Source organism: Vicugna pacos, chromosome X (genome assembly GCF_048564905.1).
Source record: "Vicugna pacos chromosome X, VicPac4, whole genome shotgun sequence".
In the NCBI taxonomy this organism is placed as follows: domain Eukaryota; kingdom Metazoa; phylum Chordata; class Mammalia; order Artiodactyla; family Camelidae; genus Vicugna; species Vicugna pacos.
This window is the reverse complement of record NC_133023.1, coordinates 55,098,338-55,110,833: the sequence shown is the minus strand read 5'-3', so window position 1 is coordinate 55,110,833 and position 12,496 is coordinate 55,098,338. Positions and strand designations below refer to the sequence as shown.

The window sequence follows — 12,496 nt, the reverse complement described above, 5'->3', positions numbered from 1 at the left end:
GTTCCCAGAGAAGTCTTGCTCCCATGCCTATACCATCTGCCCCATTGCCACCCACTCCTTTTAAGTAACCATTTTCATTAATTTCTGGCTTATTCTTCCTGTTTTTTTTTAATTTGAGGTGTAATTGACATTAGCATATTAGTTTCAGGTGTACAGCATAATGATTCAATATTTGTACTTCCTGTGTTTCTTTTTGCAAATACAAGCAAATTAGTGTATATATTCTTGTTTCTTCTTTTTCATTACAGAAAGGTAGTATACTATATCTATTCTTTTCACTTTGCTTAATAATATAGCCTGGAAATCACACTGTACCACGTCATAGTGCTCTTCCTCGTGTTTTTTTTTTCAATAATTTATTTCATTTATTGGTTCTGTTTGTTTTGGGGGGAGGTAATTAGGTTTATTTTACTTATTTATTTTAGCGGAGGTACTGGGGATTGAACTCAGGACCTCATGCATGCTAGACATGTGCTCTACCACTGAGTTCTACCCTCCCCTCCTTGTTCTTTTTTTATGTCTGTTTAATACTTCATTGCATGGATGTCCCATGTTATATTTTAACAGTACTTTCATTTCTAGGCCAGATGACAAAGGTCTGCCAAAACCTGCATGCAGCTGAAAGTCACTTTGGTAATGAACGGTTAGTAGAATACTATTGCTATACTAATATTTTAAGACAAAAAGGCAGAATGGAATATGTTTTTAAATGTATCTTATAATGTCTCTCAGATGCTTTTGATTGAAGAAAAGTGGGTTCAATGATCGGTAGGTAGAGGCTTATAGAATGTGGAAGGGGACCTCAGATACTGTAAATATTAAAGATGCCATTCTTGACTCAAAATGTGGTTTTGCATTAATTTACCATGTGACCCAACAATTCCACTCCCAGGTATATTCCCACGAGAACTGAAAACACATCCACACAAAACCTACACGAAGGTTCACAGAAGCATTATATGTAATTGCCAAAATGTAGAAACAATCCAAATGTCCCTCAACTGTGAGTAGATACGATATACAATATGGTATATCCATACAATGAAATATTTTTCAACAATAAAAAGAAATGAAGTACCCATACGTGCTTCAAAATGGATGAACCTTGAAAACATGCTAAACGAAGGGAGAGTTCCTTCCACATATTGAGTCTATTTATATGAAAAGTTCAGAAAAAACAAAGTAGATGAATGGTTGCCTAGGGCTGGGGGTGAGAACAGGGATTAACTGCTTGAGGAATCTCTTTGCAGTGATGGACATGTTCTAAAACTGAATTTTGGTGATGGTTGCATGACTCAGTAAATTCACTAAAAATCATTAAGTTGTACACTTACATTGGGTGAATTTCATGGTATATAAAGTGATATCTCAATAAAGCTGTTTAAAGAAACCAAAAACATGGTTTTGCTCTTCCTTAAATCATGCACTTAATAGGGCACCAGCACTATTTACAATCACCAGCCAGGATTAGTTCATTTTTATAACAGAGGAAGGATATTTTCCTGAGATAACTGGAAGAGGCAAAAGACATTAAATGATACATCTTATCTTTACAACCCAGTTCCCAGCACAGTAATGCCTGTACCACAAAAGGAGCTTGAGAACTGTTGACTGAATGTAGTGTAACAAGTGAGAAAAATCTCCCAACAGGGAAGCAACTGATCTGTCCTTGGTGAAAACCAGGAAATGAAGCTAAATCCTGGAGATGAATAGGTGGGGGGTGGGCAGGAACTAGAGAATCAATGTTAGCAGGGCAGACAGTTCCCTGAGTATCTGGTTTAGAAAAGTAAGTACAGTTACTCACAGGTGCAGTGTGCAGCATGACAATTACAGTTATTTCATCTGTTGTAAATTGAAAAGCATTTAGAAACCACCCCAAACAAAATGGGGAGGGGGTGAGGAATTGCTCTGATTTTTTTTTAAGAAAGCAACAGACCCAGTAAAATCAGAAAAGTTTATTATCATTCATTATGAATAACTTAAAAGTGATATTAGCATGTTAGTCTTCATACAAATTTCTTTTAAGTATAAAAACCAGGATGTCAGTGTATGCTTAGAACCATTAAATCAGTCCAATACAAAACCACTCTCTCAGACTTGTGGATCACACCTCCATTTATTAGAGGACACAAGTTGCCCAAACCACACCCAGGCTTACATTTGGGAATTTGCCAAGCAAAGGGCAAGTAGGAGGCACTATTCAATTGAAAGCCAACTTAAAAGATTTCAGTAGCTAAACAAAAGGTCCCAGAGACACAGATGACAGCCATGGTCCTAGTTCCTTTCAACCATGAAGTCCTGTGAGCCCCCAAGGTGGCATCAATCAGAACATCCTGAGACTGGAAGACACTTTCATTCAGCTGCCTGTGGTCAGTGGGCACCATGCCCACAGGCCAGTTGACGCCTACGGTGGCCATGTGACTATAATAGGAGCCCCACTTTCCGAAGTGCTACTGGGCCAACCTCACCCTCTTCCAGTTAACACACTGTTCATATAGAATCTCTGCCACTTCCACAGGAGGCCCTGGGTCACACGCCAGAAGAGAGAGACAGTACATTGACATTGAGATAGGAGGCATATGCTGGACAAGAGTATTCATCCCAGCTTCTCTGCAGCTTTAGACAATCGGTGTAGAAGTATACACCAGTGAAGTACTGTGTGAAGTGGAGGGCACAGTGACAAAGGAAAAACAAAACCAAACACTTTAGGCCAATCTGAGGGAAAAGGGAAACCAGAAGAATAGGAGGAAGAGAGAATTTACATAACCTTGTATCTTCTATCAAGACTTGATACTTGCTTGACCTCCAGGTTCCAGATTATCCAAGTGTAGGGTTGCCAGATTGAGCAAATAAAAAGGCAGGATGCACCCATTAAATGTGATTTCTGATAAATGGCAAACAATTTGTTTAGTGTATGTCTCAAATACTACACGGTACATACTTACACTGAAAAAAAAATTTCAAAGAAATTATTTTATCTGGCAACCCTATCCAGGAGGATCAGTTAGCCTGAGGTTACTCTGGTCATATCTCATCAAAGAGCAAAGGCAAGACCATCACAGAGCAAAGCACAGACATGTCACCTACCCCAAGGGGAGGTATGTGATCCTTTCCGCTCCATTTCCCAAACTCTCAATCCCATGCTATTCTGGCAGGGTGAGAGGCTGTGCACACATAGGAGCTGCCAACCACTCTCTGCCAGGTGGAGAAGTTGTTTTCCTTCTGTAGCACGTGAAGAAGGGCAAAGATACAACTAGGGAGAAAAGGCAGCAGGCCCACTGGGATGTGGACTCTTGACTCCCACAGCCCCAAGGCAGGCTGGGCAACTCCAGCAAAACCCCAATGAGGGGGACAACAGCCCTGTGGTCTCGAGACCCAACGTACCCCAAGTCTCTTCGAGCAACGAAAAGACCTCAAAAGGCACACAGGGCGGAACACACACACACACACACACACACACACACACACACGGAGATGTAGAGAGAAGGGAGGAACAGGAAGAGAGCAAGGTAGCCTTTAGAGTGACTCCAAGGAATGACATCAGAAGTCTCAGGGAATCATAGAACCCCCTGACCATGACTGGCAGGACGTCTGGTTGGTTGGTTGGTTTTATTTAGGGGGTTAGTCTTCAGTGGTCTTTGCTTAAAGCAGAAGGTGACAGAAAAAAGGGGCCACACAGAAGCCGCAGAGACACAGCTTTTCAGAGCGATTGTTAATTCCACGTTACCAGGCCCATAGTGCTAGCAGAATCAGACAGCAGAGCTGAACATCAGATCCCACATCCAGTGCGCTATCGTGACTTAAGTGCCAAACCCACCTCCTGAGGATGGGAGAGGAACCAGTAACAAGTCCGTGGCTGGGAAGCATTCCTCTCAAAGGCATGAAGAGGGAAACATCACAAAGAACAGGACCACGTATGCTTTTTTTCTTCACAGTCTCCTCCCTGGGAATTCCTAGACCCTTTTAACCCGGCATCTCTGAACCTGTGTTCCCAAAGATGTTAATAGGTGTCACATGGGACCAAAACAAAAAAGTTCAATGAAATAAGTTTGGGAAATATTGCATACTTACTAAAATTATACATCCCTGCAGTAGAAGAACCTATTCAGCATTATTTAAATCACTGATTCCTGCCTTATTAGACCATAGGAACCCTTTTAAGAAACATCTATTGCCATATCATCTAGAACTCTGAAAAATGCTGCTTAACCATTATTGCAAAACTGTCTCATCTCAAGAATGGAAAGAACATGTCAACACTGGTAAACACCCAGGAATCATACATAAAATGCTTTTCAGAAATCAATATGGCAGAAAGTTTAAGGCAATGATTTGAAAACTTGGAGAAACGTGTCCTTCTGGGAGGCACTCGTTCAATGGTAAATACAGCCAGGGAAGCTGAAATTGGATTTAAAAACTAGCCAAGCAGAAGCCTCCAAAACAGCACGAGGCTGCTCTGCTCAGTCGTGGCCTGGCCAGGACAGAAAAGAACAGCACTTGGTGGCGTCTCCTCTTACGGCTTTGACACAGGAAACACGCACACTCACACGCTCTCAAACTTCCTCTAAGAGATTCAGACCAAACATCGAAGCCACCAGGTACAAACTTGCCTCTCTTCATTCCTCCAAAAGCCGAATAACCTGGAGTCTAGGGTTTCCAGAAGAGAGAAATGGCTCATGCTGGCACTGTTAAATGCTGTCAAAGGGATCACACCCCCCACCCCCAATTCTTTTGAGGTGCAGTCCCCAAGCAGCACCCTGGCAGCTATAAGAGGACACACTTCTTGGTGTTCTTCTTTGTGGCAGGGTAAAGCACAGCCCGGACAGCTTCCGAAAATACCTCATGGACCCCATCCTGCATCAGGGCCGAACACTCCAGATACTTCACAGCCCCGACCTGCTTAGCCAGGGAAGTGCCTTGCTGAGGGGTTGTGGGCACTAGGCTCTGTTCCTTCAGCCTTTTCACCGTCTCAAGGTCACTCCGCAGGTCCCTCTTGGTGCCCACCAGCAAAACAGGTACGTTGGGGCAATGATGGGAGACCTCTGGGTACCACTTATGCCTCACGTTGGCATAAGAGGATGGGTTGCCAATGGAAAAACAAATGACAAAGATATTGGTCTGGGGGTAGGAGAGCGTTCGCAGTCGGTCATACTCCTCTTGGCCAGCGGTGTCCCACAGGTTCAGGCTGACGATTTGGCCATCCACAGACGTCTGGGCGCTATAGTTGTCAAAGACAGTGGGGATGTACTCCTCAGGAAAGGCGTTCGTTGTGTAACTGATGAGGAGGCAGGTCTTACCCACTGCCCCATCTCCCACAACCACACATTTGATCGTCTGCATTCTTCCCTTGGAGTCCTGTGTACAAGAGACAAAGAAAGAATGTTCACAGACATTTGATTAATTTAGGGAGCCTAAGTTGTATCAGCGTTTCTCTCTGAGGAGGAAGAAAGGAGGTAAGACCCCCACTGCCTGGCCCCTTAACACCACAGAAGAGTCAGCTGGGAAAGGTTGTATAGGGCAAGTTTTCACCATGGAGTCCATGGGTTCAGGCTTCAGTAGATTCTAGAAGCCGCCTCTGAAGTTTGCAATATTATGTGTACGTGCATAAGTAAATGTTTCTTGAAAGAGGATCCAAAGCTGTCATCAGACTCTCAAAAAGGGCCGTGAGCCCCAAAAGATTATAACCCGTTGTATGCATAGGTATTTATGTTACACTGTTGTCATAAGGTCTGCACATATTGTATCAAAAGTGCCAAAATATAGTAGATGCTAGGTAAATGTTAACTAATTTTAAAACACTGGTATAGAAAGAAGGTTGCCAAGGTTGAAACAAAAGGAAACAAGGTTCTCACTTCGGGTCTGTGGCTATGGACTCAGCAAAGAAACACTCTGTTCCTGAAAAATAATAACATCATAATATTGGAGAGAAAGGCCAGTCAGACTCAGCCACACAGGGAAGCAGTAAAAAGTCCAGACTCTGAAGTCAGACGGCCTGGAGTCATAAACTAGTCCTCTCTTTTCCTAAGCTTTGTGAACTTGGGCAAGTTTTTAACCTGAAGTGTGCCGTCCTTTTGAGCGCCTGCCATATAGGAAGTACTCGTTAAGTGTTAGAAGCTACTCTGACTTCACAATAATTACTGTTCTGCTAGGGAAGGCAAAACTTCTGTAATGTGATTACAGTGCTCGACAAACCAGGGGTCTCATCTCTTCCCACTCTATCCAGGTAAACCTACAGGTTATAACACCACCATATTCTCATCCATTTCTTCATGAATCAAGTTTTTGCGAGTTCATGGTACAACACGGTGATCTCCAAAGAGCATGTTTACTACGAGATGCCATGTTTATACCCCCATATTAATCTCCTGTCAATGCCCTACCCTGTTGGTGCCCCCAATGCACTCCATTTTCTTTAGCTTCCTAATTACTGCCCTAATTTTAGACCCGATCCTTATAGCATTAACTTCAAGTGTCAGAACATGGAGGAAAGGGGAATTGTCACATGTACTTGATGATAGAAAAAAAATTGGGAATCAATTCATTTCTCACCTTGGGAACCTGGGGGAACAGATACATCCCCAACCCTGTTGTCTTATCAGTGAAGGTCTACATTAGACCCATGTCATGGACAAAACCAAAACAAAACAAAACACCTCATTTGGAGTAAAGAGAAGTTGGCCTTCTCAGTGCACTTCACATGGGCCCACTAGGGGTAGCTCTCTCCTCACACAGCCAATTCTGACCAGCGAGGCATTCCACCTAGAAGCCTTTCTTAGTATGGGGCCCACAGCTAAAAGTCCAGAGCCTAATTCAGCTTTAGTAGGCAACCCTCCCAGAGTAGTCACTGACTGTCAGTTCTGTCTTTTTCCATCTAGGAACAGGCTTAAGGACCAAACTCGCAAGGCCAATGGAAACAGGGCGAAGTCACCACCACATTCCTTGAGAACAGGCTTCCTTAACTTTCCCAGTCTGGATTAATTTCTTTCTCCTCCGATAGCAATTACTGCGTGTACCACTCATATTCCCAGCCTCCTCTAAGTATCATCCAGTGTCTGCTCAAAGTGACTGCTTTCAGGACAACAGTGCATCTGAGGGGGCTGCAGAACCAGAGCAAAATTCTAAGGCACACTTTGTACCCCAAGTTTAGCTTCTCATTTCTATAACTAGGAAAAGCCATCTACACTCATTTCTACTTGTTGACGTCTGCCAATACTCCTGGTACCTATAATACGATCTATAGATGGGCACTCGAGTCACACTGATGGTGGGCCTAGACGATGAAATGCAGCTAGAATATCCCGGGTCTGAACAAAACCAAAACATTCTTACCTGTAGCAAACTCTCAATGGAAAGGAGGGTTCAGCAAAAGTCCCAGGTATTTGGGGCAGGGGGTGGGGTGCTGCTTTGTACAGTTGACTCACTTATTCAGCCCACAGGGTCATTATATGACTTTCTCTGCTTGTGTGTATGTTTGAAATTGTCCACAGTTAACAAGTTTAAAAATAACACTAAAAAATATATCCAAGAGAATTGAAGCCAGGACCTCAAAGAGATAACTGCACACCAGTGTTCACTGCATCATTATTCACAATAGCCAAGAGGTGGAAGCAACCTTCAACGTCCATCACTGGATAATGAATAAAGAAAAAATGATAATAATAAATATTTATTATCCAGCCTTGCAAAGGGGGAATCTTTTCATACACTATGACATGAATGAACCTTAAGGACATTATGCTCAGTGAAATAAGACAATCCCCAAAAGCCAACGACTGCATGATTCCACTCATATGAGGTATCTTGAATAGTCAAACTCATAGAAACAGAAAGTAGAATGGTGGTTGCCAGGGGCTGGGGGAAGGGGGAAATGGGGTGTTGTTTAAGGGATACAGAGTTTCAAATGAAAAAATTCTAGAGCTGGAGCACAACAATGTGCATATAGTTAACGTTACTATACCGTACACTTAAAAATGGTTTCAAATACCAAAAATAAAAATAATACTTTTTAAAGGGTTGGGAGCTCTGAGAGAAGCTAGGAATTACAAGAGAAAGGCAAATATTCTGTTCATCACCTATACGAGAAAAGCTTGTTCTGTTCAGCTCCAGGATGCAGCACAATGCTGTCCTGTTACAGATCACCCACAGCTTTCCCTCACCTCCACCACTATCCACACACTCTCTTGGGTACTATGATGCACAATGCATTGCTAGGAGGGACTCAAAAAAAAAGGCTGGTTGGTTGGTTTGCTTTTTGAAAGAGTGATGCTAGAAGCTTACAGTCTTATGGTAAAGGCAGGACTTTAATAAAAAGGCACACAATAATACACAGTAGTGCATGGCCCAGAGGGGAAAAAAAAGTTGCTATGCGGAAGCAAAGGGAAACTAAAAATTGAGAGCCTATTATAGGCACTGTGCAAAGGGCTTTCACATATCTTATTTAAGCCTCACAGGAGCACTGTGAAGTAGCCATCAGATCAGCTCCGAGATCATTAATTATGCCTTTAGGATTAGAAACTGGAAGAGGCTTGGAGCTGCAGAGACCAACACCCCAGAAGGCTCCCTTCCGAGTTGGTCATTCACTTTTAACCTTAGAATTATAGTTTCTTCGAAATCCTCCAATCTCATCCGACAAAGCATCCTTCTTCACGTGTACCCTGCACAGCAGTCAGTTTTCTCCTAGGCTGGACACACAACATAAAAGACCGAGTAGCAGTCAAGAGAAGAATGCAGCTCGAAGTCTTAATGTTTCTAGCACATTTTCCTCCGGGTCCCACCCTTTTCACAAGTCTAAGTCTAATCCACTGGAAATCATTCTGTGTAACTTTCTGAAACGAAAACAATTCAGCAGAGGATCCCCATTTTTATTTAATGCTTTCTGCAACTGAGTTATCTACTAAATCCGGGAAGCCTTTTCACACTGAAGACTGACTTCTTTGGTTCAAGTTCAGTCAAAGACGACTTCAGGACCCTCGGGGGCAAAGGAAGCCATGAGAACACTCCCCAACCCGGAGCCTGGGGACACTACCCTGCGCCTGAAACTTAACCAGAGAGGCAATTGCAGTGACCCAACGATAGCCGCCACAAGCCCGTTCGGCACTTCCCTCGCACCTTTTCCACCAAGGGTACTTGGTTCTGGAACTTCAGTTGGACCCATAAGCCTGGGAGAGAGAGGTGCCTCACGTCGGATTCACAAATCGGAAGAGCTGGCTCAACCTCCCTCGGTATACAAACAACTCATCCCACCCTCAAATCCCTCCCATCCAAGGAGTGGCTCACAGACGAAGGCAACTGCCCCGGGGACGGGGAGACTGGCGGAGAAAAGAGCGGACGTGGGGGCTGCCTGGAGGGTGGTTCTCGATGAGGATTACCGGACAAAGTGGTCTTCTCCTTGCGCCGTTCAACCGCAGCTGGCAGCCTCCCTGGCGTCTCTCGCTGGGCTGGGCAGGCTCGACGGGCTCGGCGCCACATCCGGGCAGCGACCGAGTCCCGCCCCGTCATGGGACGCAGCCTCCACCCGGTGCCCCGAGACCTCCTGGGAAATCGAGTTCTAGCGCCCGCCTCGCGCTTCGCGAGTCGCAGGCTTCTAAACTACACCTTTGCGGAATCAAGGATCACTGAGATCTGGACCCTAGGACCAGTTCCTCGGTTCAGAGGTCCCCGAGCTTCACGTTTCCCTTGACAAAGTGAGGCCACCTGCTCCTCCCCAGACCCCTGTTTTCTCATCAAGACAAATATTTTCATAAAGAGACAGCCAGGAAACTGAAAAAGCGTTAGGAAAAATGGAGACGAGAAAAGAAAATGTGGTAGTAAATTAGAGTGGCTCTCTGTCACCAGATAGTAGTTTGCATTTTCTAGAGTTTTATATAAATGGAATCATAATTTATGCAGTCTTTTTTTTTAAATCACTGGGAGTCCAAGCCCCTATCCTAGATAATTAAGTCAGAATGTTTATGCAGTCTTATTTTAACAGCTTTACTGAACTATAAATTCACAAACCATACGATTCACTCGTTTAAACTGTACAAGTCAATAGTTTTTGGTATATTACATTATTTTTTAAGTTGTGGTAAATATATATAACAAAATTTGCCATTTTAACCATTTTAAGTGTACAAGTCAGTGGCATTAAGTACAATACAAAGTTGTGCAACCATCACCATTGTCTATTCCCGAAACTTTTTCATCACCCTAAATAGAAACTCTGTATCCATTGAGCAATGACTCCTTATTCCCCTCTTCCTACAGTGCTGGAAACCAACCTCTAATCTACTTTCTGTCTCCATGAGTTTGACTTTTCTACCTGCTTCTCATCTATTGATGGGCATTTGGGTTGTTTCCAACTTGTGACTATTGTGAATACTATTGATGGGCATTTGGGTTGTTTCCAACTTGTGACTATTGTGAATAATGCTTCAATGAACATTGGTGTACAAGAATATGGTTTAGTTCATTTTCTCTCTTCTTTTTGTTTTCTATTTCACTCATTTTCACTTCAATCTTCATAATTTTTGTTCTTCTACTTTGAGTTTTATTTGCTTTTCTTTTTACTGAAGTGAAAGCTGAAGGTTTTGAGACTTTGTTCTGTTCTTTTCCCCCCTTTTTTAAAATTCAGTGCAGAGATACTTTCTTTTTTATAATTTATTTATTTTATTTATTTTAATTTTGGGGGTAGGTAATTTGGTTTACTTATTTACTTATTTATTTAATGGAGGTACTGGGGATTGAACCCAGGACCTGGTGCATACTAGACATACACTCTACCACTAGCTAGACCCTCCTCCTCTTCTGTTCTAATATATGTGTTTAGTACTTAAAATTACCCCCTATCACTTTTGCAGAATGCCATAGATTATATGGTGTGGTTTCATTTTCATTCAGTTCAAAATATCTTCTAATTTATTTTTTATTTCTTCTTTGGCACATGTGTTACCTAGAAGTGGAATAGTTTTCAAATATTTGAGAATTTCCCAGAGATCATTCTGTTACTGATAGGTAATTTAATTCCATTGTTTTCAGAGAATATATTTTGTGTGACTTGAATCCTTTCAAATTCATTGAGACTTATTTTATTAACTAGAATATAGCCTATCCTGGTAAATACTCCATATATACTTGAAAAGAATGTATTTTGCTATTATTGGGTGGAATGTTTTATAAATGTCAGCCAGGTCAATTTGGTTGATAGTGTTGTTTACTTCTACTACATCCTTGCGGATTTTATGCCTACTTGTTTCATCAATTATAGAGAGAAGAGTATTGAAATCTCTGACGAGAATTGTGAATTTGTCTATTTCTCCTTGCAAGTTTATCAGTTTTTTTTCCATTTTCAGAATAGGTGTTTTCTGGAATTTATTCCTCTTTAATGCTGAATATAAAATCTGAGATTTCACCAATGCCTTGAGAGACAAATGCACACAAGTTGAAATCTAGAAACAATAATTATGCAGATCAAAGTGGGCCCTGACACTTTAGAAAAGATGTTAAATGAAAAGCATTTCTAGAAAAAGCAAAACCCTAGATAGCAAAATCAAATAAAAGACAAAACAAAACAAAACAGAAAGAGGCTTTGGTACCTTTCAACAACAGAAGACAAAAATAAATTTAGTGCATTATTAAATTCATGTAATATAAAAACATCTATGTGGGAGTGTTGCATAAATCTATAAAACAGAAACAAATCTAAAATGTATTAGAGTCTGAGAGAAAAAAAATCTTACTTTTCACCTCTGATTTTAACAGAATACCAGAATTTGGAAAAACAAGTACTTCCCCAACTAAATTTTCTTCCAGTCTGCATACACCTTAGCACGATGGCACTCTGTTTTAAAGTTTAAAATTGAGTTTAAAATGGCATAATTTGATTTTGAGCAGCACATTTTCTTTGCCCCAATAAGCGTACTCCAGGAAATAAAAATTCTGTATTGAAATGCTCTTAGTATTACATGTATGTCTGCCGTTCCCATCCACCTCTTCCCGAGGTTTTTAAGACTGTGATGATTCAAACCTGAAGGCAGCTAGTTAAAGGAGGGAGGAAGAAAATCATTTCACGTCTGGAATCCAGCTGGTAAAACAGAACAAGGACATAATATTCTCTGAACACAGTGTGGTCCCAGAGGGCCATACCTCAGGACTCTGCAGAGCCTGGGTCCTGTAGGAAATACCCCACAATGTGCTTTGAGCTCATTCATAACAAGCGTGGTACCAGGTGAGGCTGGTCTCTCCTATTTCTTTGCTGAAGCAAAACTAAAAAAAAAAAAAATTGGGTTGGTGGGGTGGATGGTGTATACCTGTGGTAGTAATTTAGCACTGTATTCCTCTAGTCTCTTTAGGGGAATCATACTGGGCCTACTCTAACCAGAGCATTACAAAAGTTCTGAGGCCGGTCTGAGTAGCTTTGTCTAGCAAGTGTGGTATTGCCTGACCCCTCACCCCTAGAACTGAACTCACAGATTCAGCCTTCCCAAGTTGGTTCTTGGTGCTCACCACCAAGAGTAGA

At 42.1% G+C, this 12,496-nt stretch overlaps 1 protein-coding gene across 1 annotated transcript; it reads right to left on the bottom strand.

The window, feature by feature from the left end:
* Positions 1–1,940: 1,940 nt before the first annotated feature.
* On the bottom strand, positions 1,941–9,488 carry LOC102544744 (rho-related GTP-binding protein RhoG-like). The gene is made up of 2 exons (XM_015250711.3): positions 9,369–9,488; positions 1,941–5,355 (listed from the first exon to the last, which is right to left on the bottom strand). Exon 2 carries the CDS (start codon positions 5,338–5,340, stop codon positions 4,765–4,767), a length of 576 nt encoding a protein of 191 aa, XP_015106197.1. The 5' UTR covers positions 5,341–5,355; positions 9,369–9,488; the 3' UTR covers positions 1,941–4,764.
* Positions 9,489–12,496: the final 3,008 nt, after the last annotated feature.